General features: G+C 46.5%; 1 protein-coding gene across 25 annotated transcripts in view; it reads right to left on the minus strand.

The window, feature by feature from the left end:
* Nucleotides 1–15,949, minus strand: part of MAP4K4 (mitogen-activated protein kinase kinase kinase kinase 4) — a 171,125-nt gene extending 155,176 nt beyond the window's left edge. For 5 of the 25 annotated variants that reach the window (XM_060027236.1, XM_060027238.1, XM_060027235.1 and 2 more), the window contains exons 1-2: nt 15,577–15,937; nt 15,165–15,230 (exon numbers count right to left, since the gene is read on the minus strand). In XM_060027236.1, coding sequence (XP_059883219.1) covers nt 15,165–15,230; nt 15,577–15,633 — 123 coding nt within the window. In that variant the 5' untranslated portion in view covers nt 15,634–15,937. Of the gene's footprint in view, nt 1–15,164; nt 15,261–15,576 lie in introns of those variants that run through there. The other 20 variants (XM_060027249.1, XM_060027254.1, XM_060027253.1 and 17 more) reach the window with 9 other exon arrangements.
* Nucleotides 15,950–21,693: the final 5,744 nt, after the last annotated feature.

Below are 21,693 nucleotides of genomic sequence, written 5' to 3' on the forward strand. Positions count from 1 at the left end.
CACCCAACAAGGTAAAGTTCATGTCTCACATCCACGCCGAGATTACCAGACGGGAAAACATAACCAACAGTGACGACCATCCATCGAAACCAACCCAATGCTGGCATAGATATTAATCATAGGCAAGGACACTCAACCAGCTATTATAACTGTATGCATATGCTCAAAAGCAGAGATCTAGAAAATATTTTTAAAACACCCAGATCTTCTAGAGATGCAAATACAACACCAGAGATGAAAAATACGTGGGATGGAATTAATGGCAGAGTCCACGATGAAAAAGAAAGTTAACATGAAAGCAGAGCAGAAGAAACTAACCAAAATGAAGCACAAAAAGAAAAAAAAAAGATACATCTGTGAGCTCCGAGACAACTTCAGGTGGCTTAATAAACATTCAATGGGAGTCCCCAAGACCAAGAAGAGGGAAGAGAAGTGAGGGGGGAAGAAAAAAAAGAACTGAAGAAACAGCGGCCAAAAATCTTCCAAATTTTATGAAACTTCTAAACGCACAGACCCAAGCTCCCAAACCCCAAGCACGAGAAACGTGAAGAGAAGCACACCAGGGCACGTCATAATCAAATTGCTCAACACCAGGGGTAAACGGAGACTCTTAAAAGCAGTCAGGACAAGAAAAAAAAAAAAGACATGTAAAAAGGAACAAAATAAGAACAGCAAATTTCTCAGCAGAAACAATTCAAGTGAGACAACAGTGGAGTAACATCTCTAAGACAAGGGGAAAAAATAGCAACCTGGAATTCTATACTCAGCAAAAATTCTTTCAAAATCAAAAGCACAAAAATTTTCAGACATACGAAAACTGAAAGAATTCATCACCCAGCAGACCTGTACTATAAAAAATGACAACGTAAGTCCTTCAGGCAGAAGGAAAATGGTACCTGATAGAAATACGGATTTACACCAGGAACGAAAAGCACCAGAAATGCTAACAACCACATGGGTACATGTATTAGGGTTTTTTCTTACTATTTATATCTTTTTAAAAGATAGCTGACTGGGCTTGCCTGGTGGCGCAGTGGTTGAGAGTCCGCCTGCCGATGCAGGGGACGCGGGTTTGTGCCCCGGTCCGGGAGGATCCCACATGCCGCGGAGCGGCTGGGCCCATGGGCCATGGCCGCTGAGCCTGCGCGTCCGGAGCCTGTGCTCCGCAATGGGAGAGGCCACAGCACTGAGAGGCCCGCGTACCGCAAAAAAAAAAAAAAAAAAAAAGATAGCTGACTGAGCAAAAATAGCACCAATATATTTTGAGGTTTATAACATATATAAAAGTAAAATATATAACAAAATACTATAAGGCCAGGTAGGGAGAAACAGAAGTGATACTACTGTAATGCCCTTATATTACATATGAAGTATTTACGATTTGAAGGTAAACTGTGATAGGTTACAAGTATGTACTGTAAACCCTAAAGTAATGTATGAAACAATAAAGTAGAAGTTACAGCTAATAAGCCAGAAAATGGAATCACAAAAAACACTCAATTATTTAATTCAAAAGAAAGAAAAAAGGGAAAAAGACAAACTACCAAAGAGACAAAGTCCTCAGTAGAAAGAGCCAGAAAGAAATGAAAGAAGAAAGGTCAAGGGAAAAAAATCAACATCCTATGTAAAATTTAGCATTTTAAATCACTTTTTTCATATAGTAAGTAAAAAAGAGAATATATATTTTCAGCTAATTGAGTAGCAAACTGATGAAATGTCTAATTCAACCTTGGGGTTGATGACTGACAGAGGCCTCGTTTAAACAAAATAAAGCAAACTTTTTTTCACATTTTGATGGCTGGCATTAGCAATTAAAAAGGTCTTTTCCAGTGTGATTAGAGAAAGGTTAGAAATATTTCACTCGATATTAAATTTTTTTCAAAAAAGCCCACAAGACCATTTTACTCAGTAAGCTCGGGAAAAGAAAATTACCTTTTATCTGTATTATCAAAAAGCAAATATATAGCACCTAAAAAGAAATGCAAAACCTCATCTTTGAAATCATTTCCTTGTATAACCTGAACTCCAGAAACTTATTAAAAGCTATCTGAGTATCCTAAGGCTGTCTGTACACCAGTGATCCCATTTCACAGAGGTCGCTTGCAGCCCTAAGGTCGGCGGACCGGCGGGTAACCATCCCACCACGTGTCCCCCCCTCTCTGGGCCGTCCGTCTCCAAGTATGAGCACCACGTGTTGCTCACAGGACGCCCTGAGGTGTGATGAGAGCGCACTCCCCACCCTTCTCTCTATGGGGATGCTGAGGGTGCTCGACCAAGAGCTGCTAACTCCTAACTCAGGACAGTCGGGACGCCACACCAGCAGCAGACAAAGGATGCGAGGCCTGCCAAGAGACAGACGCTCCAGGCAACTGACAGGGGCAGGCAATTACCATAATCAATGGAACACACCCCTCCTATCTCTATTCAGAGTTCTATTAACCAAGATGAGGAGCCATCAGCTCCAGCTGCTCACCCATCTCAGCCTCAACCAGAGACTCTGAATCTAAACCATCAAGCTTCACTGCGTACCACGTGTCCACCGTATCAGGTCCAGCTTAGCCATCCACTCCCACGGGCCGCTCTTCCCCATCTGCAGTACCCTCCTCCTCAAGCTACGTGCTGCACAAGGCACGCGCTGACCGCTCTTCTTGTCCACTGCCACCAGCAAGGAGCCTCGAGGGATGCCTGGCACACGCCACGTCCGCAGCGAGCTCTGGAGTAACAGGACTGAGAGGAGAGCTGCCTAGCAGAGCAGGCTCAGATATCTCACAAACAGCGACACACAAACCAGATACTAAGCCCCCAAGTCACTGAAGAGTAAAGAGCTGAACATTCACAAGTCTTTTCTGGCAACTAAGGGAAGGAGCAACAAGAGCGGATGAGGAGCACGTGGACACACGGAGATGCCAAGTTCAAACAGGAGAGGCCCCAGAACTGCAGGCAGGCCCCGCGGGTGAACGAACACACTCAGCGAATCCTGCGCCACCTGAGCCACCCTCACTGCCTGACTCGGGTCCCAATAACCCGTGTGTCCCTTGGATGCACAACCCTGACTTGGGTAATATTCAGTCTTTGACTTGAGATCTCCAAACTGAATAGTCAGCAAAACTACACGGCAACTACATAGAGGGTCCCAGAGTTACTGCTGGGGCAATGGTTCTGGCTGTCAACAGTATTCAGTTAGTATCATAAACAGGTAAGAATATAGCTCTAAGTATGAGAATTTTCCAGAAGTACACTAACATTAAATTTAGATTTGATCTGAATGCACTGAAGCCCCCAATAAGAGATATGATGAATTGGGAGATTGGGATTGACATATAAACACTAACATGTATAAAATGGATAACTAACAAGAATCTGCTGTATAAAAAAATAAATAAAATAAAATTCAAAAAAAATTTTCTTTAGAATGTAAGATGAAAAGAATACTCTAAAAGGTACACCTGAAGAAAATCAAATGAGCAACTGTATTCCCCCATGTAACGCAACAAATCATTTATTTAACTTGGTATATGTCCTTCTGACCAAAGATACTAGATTTTGTTTTATTTTTTCAAATCCCGGTGAGTCAACAGCTTCTGTCTGAGATAAAGGAAAACTCCAGTCTTTAGCATCACATGGCAAAGGGCTGACTATTGACAATGGAATCCCCCAATAAAATGTGAGAAGGAAAAACCGGTTTGGTCTAGTTCCTGATACCAATGACCTCACTGATAGTGAACAGTTTGTCTTTATGGCGATAAGAAACTGTTTTCAGATGTTTCAAGAAATGACCTAAATGCAGTGATGACTAATACTAAGAGTGGGGAAGGTAAAGGTTTCAGGGAAGCAGAGACAGGCGGCCGTGTCATCAGAACCGGGAGGTGTGGAGTTATGCTGCCGAGAAAGGGGTAGACCCCAGCAAACACATGCCCCCTCTTTTCTCCTGCTATGTAAGGCTCCCAGGTGCAACTCTTCCGAAAGCATCTGAGATGCGAGGCCCAAACACCTGCTGAAGGCACTCCTCCCAACAGCCAAAATCTAGAAACAACTGTGACGTCCATCAGCTGGCGAACTGGTGGACAAAACACAGCCCGTCCATACCCTGGACCCCATCCAGACATAAAAAGGAACAAACTACCACGCTCAGCGGCATGGACAAACCTCAGAAGCATTATGCAAAGTGAAAGGAATCATACACCAGCGACCACACGTGGCATGATTTTATTTATATGCAATGCTCAAAAAAGGCGAATTTATAGAGACAGAAAATAGACGGCGGTTGTCTGAAGCTCTGGGATGGGACAGGGGTTCGCTGTGAAAGGGTAGGAGGGATCCTGCTGGGGCGATGGAAGTGCTGGACACTGATCTGTGGGGACAGCTGTGCCACTCAGTACATCTACTAAAAACCCTTGAAATGCAGGCTTGAGGCGGGTGAATTCCGTGATATATAAAATACACCTCAATAAAGCTGTTTAAAAAAACAAACCCGTTGAACAAACTTCCGTGTCTCCTGGAGGCTGGTGTGGGACAGCAGTGAGCCTGGGGATGCCCACCCAGCAGGCCTGCATGGCCCCCGTCCCTGGGTTGCATCTCCCACTTTAAGTATCAGCCCTAAGGCGCTGCTCCACTCCTGTTTTCATTTTTGTTGTTGGCATTGCTGTTTTTGTGGTTACTGCTCCGGATGAAAAGTAGCCCACGCCTGAACAAAACCACAGGTGTGAAATCAAAGATGCAACTTCTAATTGACTCCTGGTCTGGGGGACTGATCACATGAGTCACAGGGGTTCATTCCCATAAAAATGATTATAAGAAGCATAAAGAGATCAAGGGGAAGAAATGACGGCACAGATTGTTACTATCAGGTTTTGACCGCTAAAATATGGATGGAGCAGGGACTTCCCTGGTGGTCCAGCAGTTAAGACTCCACGCTTCCACTGCAGGGGGCACGGGTTCGGTCCTGGTCGGGGAACTAAGATCCTGCACGCGGCAAGGTGCGGCCAAAAGAAAATAAATAATAAAATAAAATACAAGAAAAAAAAGACTTAAAAAAAAAAATGAAGGGACTTCCCTGGTGGTAGAGTGGTTAAGACTCTGCGCTCCCAATGCAGGGGCCCCGGGTTCGATCCCTGGTAAGGGAACTAGATCCCACACGCATGCCGCAACTAAGAGTTTGCATGCCCCAACTAAGGAGCCCATGTGCCTCAACTAAGGAGCCGACCTGCCACAACTAAGACGCGGTGCAACCAAATAAATAAATAAATTTTTTTTTTTTAATGGATGGAGCAAAGAGAAAAAAGTTATAATCTAAGTGCCCACTGAGGGGACACCAAAAATGAGGCAATTTGCACAGAACCCTGAGGAGATCCTCATTTGGAAGCAACTGATACCAAACGAAGTATGAGGCTAAAATGAGGAGAGGGGACACGTGGTGGCACAGCGTCCCAGGCCCCCCCTTTCTCTACCTCACAGTCCAGGAAACCAGAGGCTCAGGCCCTGAAGAAGCTGAAGGAGAAATGCTCCAGATGTGAGGACAGGAGGGAAAGCGGCAAGCCACAGGGCTGCAAAGCTAAGATATCAGACGGCACATCTCCAGCCTCCTTCCTCCACCTGAGCCCCACAGGCCAATAAACATGCACAGCCCCCAAGCAGGAAAAGCTTCTGGGTGTTCTTCTTAGAGAAACCCCAAAGAAAAGCCCTTCAGATGTTCAGCTGGGGTTCCCCATCCACGAGAATATACTGGGCCCACCTGCACTCCCTAAACTGAATTACCAGCAGTCAGCAGCCTCCAAGTCACTGCTAGTGCCTCAGTCAAATACGAGCAGAGTCACCCATCTCCAAGTATTTAAGGACAATCTTCAGCGTTAAAGACAAAGACCCAGGACTTCCCTGGCGGTCCAGTGGTTCGGATTCCAGGCTTTCACTGCCGAGGGTCCAGGTTCAATCCCTGGCTGGGGAACTAAGATCCCGCATGCCACATGGCATGGCCAAATAATAAAAAAATAAATAACCCAAATAAACAAAGAGGAAAACTGAAATCTGGAGGAAATTGGGGGGGGGGGGGGTGGGGGGGAATACCGGAGACACAAGAATACCAACCAAAAGAAAATACCTGTATCTACACTCAGTATCCTCAGAGAGATTAGATAAATTCACGAAGGAATAGACGCGTTTTTTTAATTAAAAAACTGAGAAAGAGGGCTTCTCTTATAAATTAAAAATATGACAAAGCTAAAAATTCAATAGAAATATTGAAATGGAAAGTCAAAGACATTTCATAACAGTAGAACAAAAAGACAAAAATAGAGGAAAAGATAAGAAAATAAATCAAAGAGGTGACTCACAGGACTTTCAGAAAGAGAAGGCAGGGAATTTGGAGGGGAAGAAAAAAAAATTTCCCAGAAAAAAAGGGCAGCTCCTAAGAAAAAGAATTAACCAAGCACCTGGAACAGCGAATGACAACACAAGACACTCATAAAATCTAAGAACACCAGGAATAAAGAGAATATCCTAAAAGCTTCCCCAAAGAAGTTTAAAACAGGTCACACTCAAAAGACCAATGACTTCAAAATTCCAAGAGAAAAATGAATATTCACCCTAGAATATTTTCCACCCACTAACATATAAATCCCACGTAAAGGAAGAACAAAAGCATTCTGGGTCATCCAAAGACTTAAAACCTTTACACCCCAGGCACCCTTACTTACAAAGCAACTGGAGGATGTGCTTCAGGAAAGAAAGGCAGTACACCAAAAAAAAAAAAAAGACTGTGGCATCCAGGAAACAGATGGTCCAGGAGCAGAGCTATGCACCAAGGTGGGAGGCCAAGCATACCTGGCCAGCTCCCCTCCAGGGAGAAAAAAGCAGAATCTACAGGTTATCTGAAACAATGAGTCATCTAACGTGTTTAAGTGTTTAGAAAAACTGTTGATAAAGGCTGAACTTTGCTAGGTACTTGATATTAACTTTCAGGGCGTTTGAGGTGGAAGGTAATGACAAGTACATGGAAAACTAAGCAAACGAAAAAGGCAACGCAAGGGGGAAGGAGTGTTTAAAAAAGAAGATGTAATCATATTAGATTGCTTGGCTCAGAGATAAACAGTATAATACAAACAATTATCATTTTAACCCCAAATTATGATATACTCATTTAAGGGAGGGGGACAAGTATAATAGCTGATTCTTCACGTGGGACCACACCAGTAGTTCAAGAACTGTAACCACCATCCCAAGAAGTCAGTAAGTGTACAAAACTGATAAATCAAGAAACAGCCATGTAAGCGTATAGTTTAGAAATACAGCAGTCAACTTCAAATGGAGCAACTAAAAGCACTGAAAATAGATGTCGGGCTTCCCTGGTGGCGCAGTGGTTCAGAATCTGCCTGCCAATGCAGGGGGCACGGGTTCGAGCCCCGGTCTGGGAAGATCCCACATGCCGCGGAGCGGCTGGGTCCGTGAGCCACAATTACTGAGCCTGCGTGTCTGGAGCTTGTGCTCCGCTACAAGAGAGGCCGCAATAGTGAGAGGCCCACGCCCTGCGATGAAGAGTGGCCTCGCTTGCCACAACTAGAGAATGCCCTCGCACAGAAAGGAAGACCCAACACAGCCATAAATAAATTAATTAATTTTTTTAAAAAAGACATTAGAAAAAAGAAAATAGATGTCCCTTGGAGATAGGACAACGCCAAGTTTTGATAAGAGAACTTCAGTTTGTCACCTGGCTGCAACTATGTGCATTCCTAACTTTGGCAAGTGTTTGAAGGTCCTATCTGCCATATAATGAAAAGAAAGTTTTTAAGTCATAGCACAAAAGTGGGGGCTTTTTCCTTTTTAATAATTTAATAATTAGTTAAGATTAAAAATTGAATAGGAAAACCTGTCAACACTTGGCCATATCTGAGATACTTGCAATGCCCCAGGGATGGAGGGCCAATTCCGCAGAAAGAGGGAAGCAGCCTGGGCTCCAGCTCCCTCCTCCTCGTGGACAAGGCCCCCAGTTCTCTCGCTAATGCAACACATCAGCCCAAGGGCTCACAGAGAGCCCTGTGCAGACTCGACCCTGCCAGTTCAGGGCTCCCGCAGGTCCGCTCTGCTGACTGGGGTACAACCAGGTAAATTCAGAAACTGAGGACTGCGGAAAAACTTTTATAGCAAGTTGACAGGGTGATATGATGTCCTTTGATTCTAATAACAAAAAGATGCTGTATATAGAAATGGATAAACAACAAGGTCCTGGGAATTCCCTGCCAGGCCAGTGGTTAGGACTCCAAGCTTCCACTGCAGGGGGCCCGGGTTCGATCCCTGGTCAGGAAACTAAGATCCCGCATGCCATGCGATGCGGCCAAAAAAAAAAGAAAAAAAACCCCACAAGGTCCTACTGTATGGCTCAGGGAACTACATTCAATATCCTGTGATAAACCGTAATGGAAGAGAATATGAAAAAGAATGTGTATATAATATGAAAAGAGTGTGTAATATATATAACTGAATCACTTTGCTGTACAGCAGAAACTAACACAACACTGTAGGTCAACTGCACTTCAATAAAATAAATATTAAAAGAAAAGATTCAGGCTGGCATTTTCTGTGTCTGTTTTTTCACCTCGCTTTTCTGGTCACGTGTTTGAACTATTTCAGCCCTGCGGAGGCTGGAAAGCTCTCCGGGGTCGGGCACATGGGCTGTGTCTGGGTGGAGGGCCTGGGGAGACAGAGCCATCACAGGATGGTACACATCTGATGTTACACATCTGGCACGCTGTGTCCACCCCGTCTTCCCTGCACTCCTGGAGGGTAAACACACTGCCTGCTTCCTGCACCGTTGTGTGACCAGGCAGGCAGGGCCCAGCTCGGGTAGCAGCACAGTGAGTACTGTAAGTGGCAGGAAACCAGCCCTGTATGGTTAACTGGTGTCCCCAAATTAGGTCTAAGTTCCTCACAATGCTACGCAGATGTCAGAGTTTCTAAGATCCCAGTTTTTAAAACTTTTGAGAAGTCCTAAAACTTATCATTCTGTCCTCCCTTTTGAAATTCTGACAGAAAACAGGGCCTCGCAACTCTATCCCTGCCAACACATCACTCACTTCTCTTCTGAATGATGCCAGCAGACTTTTATCACCGAGCCAGCCTCCTAACAGAATATCATAAAAACCTAAGACTCTGGCTGCCACGCTGGTCACTGGTAATATAACATTGCCCTGGTCTCCGTTCTCTTCCTGGCCATCCCTCCCTAAGTCCAAAAAATGTATCCTGATTCAATTCTTGTGTTATCATATTATTACAGCAAAATAACTGTCAATCAAATCTTCCAAAAGTACTAGGTAATCTCTACCCTCTGATAATCACGTCCCAGTGACTATGTAATAAGGTCCCAAATTACATATTAAATATATCTTAATATTTTAACACTGGTAATTCAGAGTAGTATTAAAACCAACTTGAATTCACAAAAAATCTGTAGTAAATATTCAAAGCAATTATTTGCAAGTACTTTACAGGATGACCCACAAGCCGCTAGCTATATATCTAGCTACTTGTGCGAGAAACAAAGTTTTTAAAACACTGATTTTTAAAAGGTGAGGTGGTGACCTAATATTGTTTTGACCCGTAAAATTATCACAAATTCTAAATAGGTAGTGCTTGATCCTGAGAACTCACTGTAAATTAAGTTCTTGACTCCAATACAGTGAATGGCCACACAGTCAACTTTTGTACATTTTCCTTGATGAGAGTGAAGTTTCCAGGGTATCACGTATCAGTGCTGCCCTCTGGGCAACAGTCCTGCTTCGGCACCGGAACCACCTGGGTCTGAAAGCAGTGCACTTGCACAATCATTTACATGCACTGCTGTCTGCCAATTTAAATCATTAGAATAGAGAAAGAGTGAAAGCACTGTTACTAATGATAAGAAGCACAGGCATCTAAACCTAGTGCAGCTGAGAGATGGAAAGCACTTGATGCTCTGAGGGTGGGCAATGTCTTGGCTCAAGACGCTGTTCACAACCAGGTGCAAGTATTTATTTACTAAGAAAGCAGAGAAACAAAAGACCATGTAAGAAATGCATGTGTCAAAGCACCCATCTCTAGGCTAAAATGTATTTTAGTTTATAATATTTTTAGTTCCCTGGGAAGGAAACTCCTTAGGTTATTCCCTGGCTTGGCACACCTGCTCAGGGATTCATTATCTCCAGAGTGGGATATATTTTTTCAGAAATCGTCTTTGCTTTTCAAAGGCCAATCCACAAAAAGCTATGAACACACACACTGTACCAAAAGTGCCCCCAGATAATGTCAATATGTAGAAACAGACATAGATCCAAACTTGGTCAAGAAAAAAGGCAAAATACAAGCTTGCAAGCTATGCAAATAAACACTGTATTACAGAGTTTCAAGCAATAAGGAGTTAAAAAACTATCACGAGCAGGGTTTTATCTGCTGGTTGGTTTTTCTGCAAGGCTTCTGACGTTCCTGATTTAGTTTAGGGCCAAAACAGTTTTTGGAAGTTTGGGTTGATATTTTTTAAGAGAGCCACACACCTACGTGTGTTCAGCAGGGTTGGTTCATCCCCCCTCCCTTAACCCAGGGCCAGAATCCTTCCAGCGTGAAGGGACTCTGTGTCTCAGAACAAGTCCGTACATGCCACTCAGAGGCCGATCAAACCTCCTCCTAAGGAAAACATCTAGTTCTACAAAATTTATTTTGCCCCAGTGGATGTCTTTACCTCCATTTAAGAACAAGAGGCGTCACCCTGACAAAGCAACATTTGCGGAACACCCCTCCCCAAAGTTTAAGTGCTTGCTCCAAAACGTTAGGAAGATGATCTTTAAAAAGCTACACAATTTACATGGCAATCGAAAGCAATTTCAGCACTTGCACAAATCCCAAGGCTCCTCCTAATCTAGCAGGCAAACAGGGGACCCGTTTAAAGGGTCACACCAAAGCCTGCAGAGAAGGAGTGGATTTAGCAAGGAGCAAAGCCCAAGAATTCACCCCAACACTCTTCTCTCTACTGCCCTGCCCTGGCCTTCCTTCCCCTCCTCTCTCCTAGACCACTGCCCCAGGGCAACCACCGTACCTGCTCCTTCCCCAAAGTTCCCCTGACCAAGGCTCCTACTCCCAGGGATCCCCAATCCCGACAAAGCTTTCAATGGCCCCTCAATGCCTGGGAATGATGGACCTCCTCAATGCCAACACGAATAACCCCTCCCGAGATGCCCACTACCCCCAAGCCCTACTACCATTCCCAAAGGTCACCCTCAGCCCTTTGGCCACACATACCCCCCTTTCTTCAATAAAAGAGGGGGACAGCATTAGCACAGCGCCTAACAGGTGGCCGACTCTCAGGTTAGCTCTGCTTACCATCTTCGGGCCTAGCGTAGCCTCGTCCTCAACCTTCAAGGTGTCCAGTCCACCAAGGCCCTCTCCTCCAAGGACAGGGTCAGACAGGGTCAGAGTCAAGATGCTCTCTCCATCTGGCCTGTGAGCCTGCTGGATTCTCAACTCCCTAACTTCCCCTCGGGTCCCTACCATGCCATTCCAGATGCAGGATTTTCCTGCCTTTAGCCAAGACATTTTGGAACAATGGCCACTGGACGCTTGCAAGATGCAAAATAACAGTAGCCACCCCAAGGAAAAAACAAAAATGGCCAAATAAACGTTAAAAATAACAAACTCCAAAAACACAAACTTTGATCTATCGTTTCTGGTTTGGACTTTTCACATTATCGTTTCTCCCTTTGATGAAAATAATTAAAATTCACTGTATCTACTCAACATGCACAAGATCATCTTACAGACACTTCTTTTATAAATATATGGTACTCTGAATGAAACCCTGTGAACAGAAATTCACAATTTTTTTCACATTTTATGAGTATCCTTCCCTATGATCTCTCAGAAATCTAAAGCAAAAAATAAATTTCTCTAAATAGAATACAGCCTGTGTCTCAGCTCCTTTTTTAAAGGTAAAGTTACATACTGTTCAACTATACCCAGACTATTTACCATTTTTGTCAGATGGAGAAAATTATAAACTATCCCCAAGAAAGCCATTTTCATAGAACATATCAAAACTCAGAAAACTCCCTCTCGACTCATTCACTTCATGTAACCATAGTCTTCTAAAAATAAGCAACCACAATCACTAAAAAGGTTCATAGAAAAAACAAAAAATAGAAAATATAACAATGAAATAAATTAGGACTACAGGTTGTTCAGCTTACAGGTGTTTCACCTAAAGCTATGTTTAAAAAAAAAAAAAGCTTCTCTATAAAAAACAAATTAGACACAAGTATTTTCCAAAATCTGATGCTAGTCACACTAGTGGATGTTTAGCAACAGTAAACAAATGCTACAGTGTCAATAATCTAATCCCAAAACCACCATATGCAAATCGTACCAACAAAATTCCTAAACTCCTAGGCATGACGTAAACGGTTCTAGAAAGTACACATTTAAAGAGAAGAGAGAATGGAAATGTTAACTGTCTCTGCTATTGCCACCACCTCTAAGACTAAACTTCCCAGGATCAGTTCATAAATATGAAAGAGCTTCTCGTGATAGTAAGAGAATATGTATGAGATAATCAGGAAAATGTTCACACTGAACATCTGAAGCAAGCTTATGGTCACCGAAGGGGGAAGTGGGGGGGATCAATTAGGAGTTCGGGATGAACATATACAAACGACTCTACATAAAATAGATAACCAACAAGGGCCTGCTGTGTGGCACAGGGAACACTACTCAATATTCTGTAATAACATGTAAGGGAAAAGACTCTGAAAAACATAAACATATATATATATAAATATACATATATACACACACACACATACATATGTGTCTCTATATATATAAAACTGAATCACTTTGCTGTATACCTTACTAACACATTGTAAGTCAACTATACTTCAATTTTTAAAAAAACCTGAATATTTGATAGGAAGGAATTAGTTTTTTTGGTGTGAGAACAGCACTGAGACTATCTAAAAAACAAAAAAAGATACATACTGAAGCATTTATGGGTGAAATGGTATCTGGGTTTTATGTGAAGATAATGGATGGAGAGAGGGAAGACTACAGACAAAACCAGATTAGTCACGTGCTGGTAACTGTTAAACTGGTGATCTCTCTCTCCCTAGTGTCCGGTTCAAATTCTCCATAATAATAAAACAACTGCAGGCGAGCAAAATCTCAAGCACTCTTGCTCGTGATTGTACGGCACGGTTGCACAGATTGCTTAATTCCTCGAGTTTGCATAATTTGAGAATTTCTCCTCAACTGTACTGACTTTATAGGGAGAGAGCCAGAGAGCCGGGTCACCGCCACGATCCCCAAATGTCGGGGATCCCAACTTCCCCCAAATGTTGTGCTCAGCAAATCTATCTCAAAAGATTGGGGGAAGAGGGGATGAAACCGAAGGGGGAAGGAGGAGGGGAAACCCTCGGCAGTGAACCCGCCCCACCTGCTCCTATAAAGAACCCCCAGCTCTTAAACCCTTTAAGACCCGTTCAGGTTTCACTGGCTCCTGGTTTACTTCACCAGCCTTCACATCCACGCTGACCAAAGAAGATGCAAACAATCCAACTACTGTGTAACCAGGTCAAAAACAAGCTCTGGCTAGTTCAGTTGGACGAGGGCACACTCACTACTCGAATCTGGCCAGAAAAACTGGGTTAGAAAAAACCGACTGGTGCTTAAACAAACACTGGGGCTCGGGAAAGAACATCTTTCAGCCAGTTAGCAGACCACTCAGGGAGTTGCAACACAATCTTTTCCAAAATTTTCCAAAAGCTTCCAAATTCAGTTGAGCCCGGCAGGCTGAGCTCACAGGGCTCTCTTTCAAATTCAAAAATCTGGCCCCGGCCCCAACAGTTAACCAACAAAACACATGCTGATTCACTTGAGATCACCTCAGAATACTGACTCCATCCAGTTCAGGCCACAGGCCGGGACACAGCCCAGGCCAGGGTAAGTCAGGGCTGGGGAGAGGCTTTCCAGAGATAGAGAAACCCTATTCTCAGAGCAGAAAACAGACAATGGGATCCACACTTAATTTGGGCGAAGAAAATGTCTACAGTCAGCTTCCAACCCCCCCCCTCCATTTTTAATGAGACAATGACAATTCTTCACAGCGAACCACAAAGCCCTGCTTCATAAGATTTTTTTTTTCTTTTTATTCTATCCCAACCTTGTACCCAGCTAGAAAACACTAACAGCTACCAAACACCCCCGGTGCAGATAACTTTGAGAAAGCGTTCAGTAATAAGAAACAAATCAGGAGAGGGAGAATTTCACGTTCTGTTTCAAACGTTCAGGGCCTGCGCCTCCATTACCTAGAGCTGCTCAGAAACTCCAGAATGTGCGCTGGGTAAAATACGCAGCACGGGTTAGTCTCACGAGGTGTCAGCTACTCAGAGCCGACTCGGAGTCTCCAGATTTGTTAGTTTCATTTACTGCTGGGGGCGAGGGGGCAGGTATGAAAAAAAAAAAAGAGAAAGACCTGGGGTGGGTGTAAAGTCTGGGCACCCTCTCCACTCCTGGGCTTTGCCTCGTTTCTGTTTCAATTACACACCTGTCAAACAGGTTATTCCTGGAATTCAGACCGTATAATCGTCACACTGTAAGTCTTCCTGCTCCTGTTGCCCAAACACACACCGTTCCCCGGTTCCCCAAAACATGTACCCATCAGTAGAATGCACGCTGCTTATAAAGGAGAAGCAAATAGCACCGAACTACGCTCCCTGGGCGCCTGGCGAGCATTCAAACGAGGGAACACGAAGACAATTCTCAAGGAAGCCAAGGCAGTGTTTTGGGATAATCACAAGCAAGGCCTGCCTCTACTGAATTTTAATTAACACACCAACTCCGAAGGCCAGATCTGGGAAAGACGGGGAAAAATGTAGGTTGTCGGATGCAAAAATGCTTTGCCCATTTTATGGGAGAAAAGTGCATGCCTAAGAGTGGAGCTTATTTCCTTAACTGAGAGCCAGGAAATGAGGTCTTTTCAGGCCAGTGTGCATATAAACTCTGCTGAAAAACAGCGGGACGGCGATGCGAGACCCCTCTCCCAACTTCAGCCGAGCGGCGTGGCCGCCGGGCGGCGGCGTATCCATCAGCCTCCCCGTCGCCCCCGGACCAGAAGTTTCAACCCGTCCCCGGGAAACAAAGGAGGCGCCCACACCGACCTTATAGACTTGTCCGTAGGTGCCATTTCCCACCACTTCCACCAGCTCGAAAATCCCAGCCGGATCCTGGAGGAGAAGGAGGGGAGGGGTGAGCATCGGAAAGCAGCACAACAATGAATAAAAGAAGCGGGGCAGCTGGAGAGAAAGGGCGGCGACCACAGAGGTGGGCTTCGCCCGGCGCGGTCGCCGGCGCCCGAGAGCCGCGATGGGGGTCGGGGCACGCGGGGTCGGGGTCCCGGGCGGCGGCTCCGGCGGAGGGTCGCGCCCCGGGCCCCGCACCCGCTGACGCGGGCAGACAAAGGGGCCGCCGCGCCCGCGGCTCTGCCCGCGGCGGCGCCCGAGCACCCGGCCGGCCAGGGCGCGGCCCCGGCTCCCCGCTCCCGGCTCCCCGCGCCCCGCGGCCGCCACTCACCCGCAGGGAGGACAGGTCGATGTCCACCAGACTTTTTGCAGGGGAGTCGTTCGCCATTTTCCCTTTTTGGCACCCAAAACCCGGTCACAATCAATCGGTCTCTGGTGTGTTTCTGGGAGTCGGAGGCCCGGAGGGCGGCGCGGGCCCGCGGGCGAGGCCGGGGGCGGCGGGCGGGCGGGCGGCGGCGCTCACTCCATGGCCGGGGCGGCCGGCAGGACCCCGGGCGTTGCCCGCGCCTCAGGCCCCGGCCGCGCGCCCCGCCGCGCGCCTGCACGAGCGGCCCGGACCAGGGGCCGCGGCGCCACCGAGAGTGGAGCCCGGAGCGCGAGGCCGCCAGACAAAGATGACCGGGAGGCGGAGGCGGAGGCGGGCGCGCGGCGGGGGGCGGCGGCGCGGGAGGAGGAGACACGGGACACCGAAAACGTATTCTGAGGAGAGCAAACAGCTCCCCCTTTCCTCCTCCGGCAGGAAAAGCGGGCGGAAGCGCGCTCGCGCCCGGAGCCGGCCCGGGCTGGGGGCGAGGGGCGCGGCGCGGCGTGAATATTCAGCAGGGGTGGGGCCCGGACGGCGGCCGCGCGCGGGGCCGGGTGCGCGGGGAGGGGCAGCGGGGGGAGCGTGGGGAGCGCCCGCGACAAAGGGAAACCGGTCCGGACCCCCGGGCGGAGGGGCGGGCCGACCCCTCCCTCCCGGAGCCCCGCCCCGCCCGCCGCGCCCAGCTCCGCCAGCATCCCCGAGGAGGAGGGTCCTCCCGGCCCCGCCCCCGCTCCAGCTCTTCCCATCCCGTCCCTTCCCCCATCGCCAGATTCTGGCCCCTTAAGACCCTCGCTTCCGGTTTCCCTACCTGGTTTTCTTGTCCTTTCTCTTCTTTTCCGGGCTAAACCGGTGGCCTGATTAGGTTGGGGCTTCACTGAGCATCACACGGCTGCCGGGTCCCGCCTGAGACTTTCAGCGGAAACTGAATCCAGAGCGGCTCGTCCAACTGCCTTGTGCCGAGGAGCACCTCACTCAGTAGCTGCGCACTGTGTCAGGGGCCAGGAGTCCTAACCCGAGTTTTGTGCCTAGAGATCACTGAGGACCTACAGACGGGCTTCTTACGGCAACTCTGGAAGCTAGCCAGCAGTTAGGTAGTTTCATCCTGTTAAACAAGAATATATGGTCTGCACAACGGTCATTGTTATCACTATCACTCCACTGTCCAAAACTTTCAATGGCTCCCTATTCCCTCACAGCGGGTTCTCAAATGTGAGTGCCCGCCCCGGGAATCACCGAGAGAGATCGTAAAAGCACGGATTGCCGACCCCACCTCCAGACTTTGTGATTCAGCAAGTGTTGGGTAGGCTTGAGAACTTGAATTTCTAACAAGTTCTCAGACGATGCTGAGTTGCTGTTACAGGGATCACACTTTGAGAACAGGGGCCTCATGAAAATCCAAGGCCCTTCTAGTTGGGCTTCACAAACACCATCATCATTGTCTACCAATTCTTGGTTTACTTACAGTATCAATTTAACCCCTCCTTTAGCCTTAGGGTGATGTTATCCTCGTTTTAAGGATGAGGAAACCAAAGTACTGAAAGCTGAGGAATTTTCCTAAATTCTTTAAAGGCATAGCCTGGAAGTGGAGGAGGGATTCTCAGCAGGTCAGCCTAGTCCCAAAATCCAAGTCTCTGATTCGGCCAAGTTAGTCTTCTACCCAGAATATGTTTAGCACTCTCCTGCCTCCCGAAAGTTTGATTTCCAAGATTTTCTTCCTTTTTTTTTTTTTTTTTTTTTTTGATGTGGACCATTTTTAAAGATGTTATTGAATTTGTTACTATATTGCTTCTGTTTTACGTTTTGGTTGTTTGGCCGCAAGGCGTGTGGGATCTTAGCTCCCCGACCAGGGATTGAACCCGCACCCCCTGAACTGGAAGGCAAAGCCTTAACCACTGGACCACCAGGGAAGTCCCTCCAAAATTTTCGACTGTGAGAATCTCTCATAAAGCTAAAATATATTCAGGGACTCCTGGAGTCCATTGATTAGAAAAATCATAGTAACCAAAGCGTTCCTATGAATTTAGTGGTGCCTTTAAATAATTCTGTTTTTTAATCTACCAACAGCAATGGAATTATCTATGAGTATAAAGTAAATAATTTACTCAGAGAGTTAGACTGGTGCACGTGTGAACTTTCAGACCACAGTGCTAGTAATAATATTTTAGTAGTATTTATTATTAATAATAGGTAACAGGTATTGGGTCCAAACAACGTGCTAAATCCTTTACATATACTATCTCCTTATTCTTCACATTAACCCCAAATGGTAGGTACTCTTACTTTTCCCACTTTACACATTGGGAAACCAACGTCTAAAGAAATTAATTGACTTGCTTGGTGTTTACATCTGAACCCGATGCAGAAACGCCAGGACCCTCCAAGCCAGCATCCTTCCACGGGTTCACAGCCTCAACTCTAACTTCATGACACTGAGGACCAACCCCTTCTTTGCCTAGCCAAATTCTCTTCATCACCTCAAGCTCAATTCAGAAACCAACTCCTCTTTCTACCAGCTTTCTCTAAATCTCTCTCCTAAGCTGCTCTTTCCCATATTACCATTGTGACAATTATTTCTTCCTTTCAATTTAGTACCTTTTCTTAAGTCCCTACCCAGGGCAAGGCACTGGCTTAGCCCTTGCCCGGGATATCAGGAAGATCAGGACAGAGCTTACAATCTGCTAATGGGTGTAGGACAGTTTCATAAATCGCTGTTGTTAAAGTCGGAACATTATAAATTCTAGCTAGCTGGAAAGAGCACCAAACAGTTCTAGTGGAAAGTATGCTGTATTGGGGGCAAAACCGAACCTAGTTCTGTTATTTACCAGTTATGCAGGCTGGCACCTGTTACTTAAGTTCTGAGCCTCCGTCGTTTCCTCTTCCGTACACTAGATAAAGACAGGGGTAAGGACAGTTAAAAGGCCATCTCAAGAGCACAGGCCAGGGTACTAAGGCCTGGAGAAAGGAGATACAAGAAGTGTTCGGCCAGGAGATGCTCTTAAGACTTGGCATCTAATGGAGGGCCAGAGGCAAAACAGACGAAGAGTTTAAAGATTTGCTTGTGGTTCAGAGCCTTGTTCACGCTTGCGAGGATGCTGTCACAAACAGAGGAAAGGATGGCAGTTCCTGAATCGTGGTAGCAAAGGAAGGTTTGGTTTTGGACTCTACAAAGATCGTTAACTTTTCATGCAGAAGCAGTGTACACCTGCCCAGCTCGGAGGCTGGGGACCATGTTCTCAGTCAACAGCCATGTATTAGTTCAGGCCGCCATAACAAATTACACAGATGGGGTGGCTTAAATAACAGAAATTTCTTTTCTCATAGATCTGGAGACTAGAAGTCCAAGATCAAGGTTCCAGATGATTTGGTTCCTGGTGAGAGCTCTCTTCCTGGCTTGCAGAAGACTACCTTCCAGCTATGTCCTCAGTGCTAGTGTCATAGACAGAACGCTAAGCTCTCTGGTATTTCTTCTTATAAGGACATCCATCCTATCAGGTCAGGGTCCCACCCCTATGACCTTATGAATTTAACCTTAATTATTTCCCTAGTGGCCCCATCTCCAAATACAGCCACACTGGAGGTTAGGGTTTCGACATACAGGATTGGAGGAGGGGGAGACACATTCAGTCCATAACAAGCCATGTGTCCTACGTGACACCGGGAAGCAGATTTGTCAGGGCCTTGTCCTCCAGCATCCACCACCCAAAAAGATTATCAAGTTCATAATTTGGAAAATAAATACCAATCTGGCATTTTAGGCTGGAGGAAAAAATAGCTTGCTTGGACAAAGAATGAGGAGTTGAGAGAATGAGGAAACCGGCCACACTGGGCAAGAGGACTCAGTTCGGAGAAAGCCAGGCAGGTTAGGTGGGACCAGAGGACAAAACCGAGGCCTGGGCAGAACCCGGATTGTCAGTCAAGTCAAGAACTTTACACGTTAGGAAATGTGTAAAGCCTTGGCCTTTGAGAGCTCAGATGGCGGGTGAGAGGCTGTTGAGTTCAGCAAGCCATGGATACAAATATGCATCTTCCCAGTGTACACTGGCAGTCATCTCCCCTCCAGTCACAGAAATTCCAGAGGAAGCTTAATTATGCAAGAGGCGGACACTGACAGTCCCCCAGACATCACTTTACTTATTTCCTCGTCTTTTCTTTGTTGCAACAATGTTGGTAGAAGTTGATTTTCAACCTCAGAATGGGGCACGGGAAGGGGGGGCCGCAGAGCCATGAAACTGGACTGCGTGAATGTAATTCAAGGGTTCAGGGTCATTGAAGACTTAGAGCAACTGGAAATAAACGATGGAAGTAGTGATCAGCAAGGGGAATTGAGTCGAGCAAGGAAACGAGGGTGAGATATGTTCAGAAGCTCAGAAAGGGAAAAGCAGAGGTTTAGGAGTCAGAGATCTGAGTTCTGATGGACAAAGTGTTCAAATGCTCACCCTCCCTGCCCCTCAGTTTTCTAACACCCGGGATTGGGTGGAAATGATTGAAAAGTCCTCCTGGGATGTTAGAGACTCAGATTCATAGAAACCTGGCCTCAGCCCTGGAACTGTTCACACCTCCTAGCCGAGTAGAAGAGGGTTGACATGAGCAATGGAAGTTAGTAGAACATGTGGCATGCTGGAGATTCAGCAGCCAAGCTCAGCCCTTTAAAGGCCATCCTTGAGCACTGGGAGAGAATCTTTTTAAACTAGTCTATCAGTTGAATTAAAAGGAAGTAACTCCTCTAGTGCACAATAGGATGGAGGGCTTGGGGTGCAGAAGCAGATCAAAGGGCAACAAAAGAAGAAGAAGCAGGGCTTCCCTGGTGGCGCAGTGGTTAAGAATCCGCCTGCCAATGCAGGGGACACAAGTTCAAGCCCTGGTCCAGGAAGATCCCACATGCCGCGGAGCAACTAAGCCCGTGTGCCACAACTACTGAGCCTGCGCTCTAGAGCCTGCGAGCCACAACTACTGAGCCCGTGCACCACAGCTACCAAAGTCTGTGCGCCTAGAGCCCGTGCTCCGCAATAAGAGAAGCCACCGCAATGAGAAGCCCTGACACCTCAACAAAGAGTGGCCCCTGCTCACCACAACTAGAGAAAGCCCGTGCACAGCAACGAAGACCCACTGCAGCCAAAACTAAATAAATAAAATTAATTAATTTTTTTTAAAAAAAAAAAGGAAGAAGAAGAAGATGAAGCAGACCAGAGGCGAGACAGACATTGTACCCCAGCTACCAGGGCCGTGCAGTTGCCACTGCTGTGATGAGGAAGTTGTGTGAGCTCAGATCTCTCCCAAAAGCAGATCTGGAGACAAAGGTTTGGGTGCCGGTAGTTTATTTGAGAGATGGTCCCGGGAAGCACAAGTGAACGAAAAGGGAAAAAGAAACATGGGATGGGACTTCCCTGGCGGTCCAGTGGTTAGGACTCTGTGCTCTCAATGCAGGGGGCCACAGATTCAATCCCTGGTCGATCCTGCACGCCACAGGGTGCGGCCAAAAAAGACCCTCAAAACAAAATGAAAAAAGGAACGTGGGATGGAGATGTGCCAGTGAGCAGAGTGTTCACTGGGCAGCTGGGCCAGATGTACCTAGATGGTAGGGAAATTAGACAATGCAGACTGACCTTACTTTATGTGTACCTGTGATCACAGTAAAGGTTTTTGTCAACATTTTTTTTTTGTGTGTGGTACGCGGGCCTCTCACTGTTGTGGCCTCTCCCGTTGCGGAGCACAGGCTCCGGACGCGCAGGCTCAGCAGCCACGGCTCACGGGCCCAGCCGCTCCGCGGCATGTGGGATGTTCCCGGACCGGGGCATGAACCCACGTCCCCTGCATCGGCAGGCAGACTCTTGACCGCTGCGCCACCAGGGAAGCCCTTTCAATATTTTTTAAAAAGTAATATTTTAAATGCAGAGGAACGTGCTATTTAGAGACCTATTTGGAATCTTTTATAAAAAGAATTACTTCCCTTAACTTACCTTTTTGTAAATTTATATTTTGTATGTAAGGATTGTTTAAATCAAGTTCAGCCACGAAAAGTCCTTAACCTGCAAAAATCCGCAAGGGGCATCAAAAATGAGGTCAGAGGTAGCCTGACAGCTTTAG

Source organism: Delphinus delphis, chromosome 12, assembly GCF_949987515.2.
Source record: "Delphinus delphis chromosome 12, mDelDel1.2, whole genome shotgun sequence".
Lineage (NCBI taxonomy): Eukaryota > Metazoa > Chordata > Mammalia > Artiodactyla > Delphinidae > Delphinus > Delphinus delphis.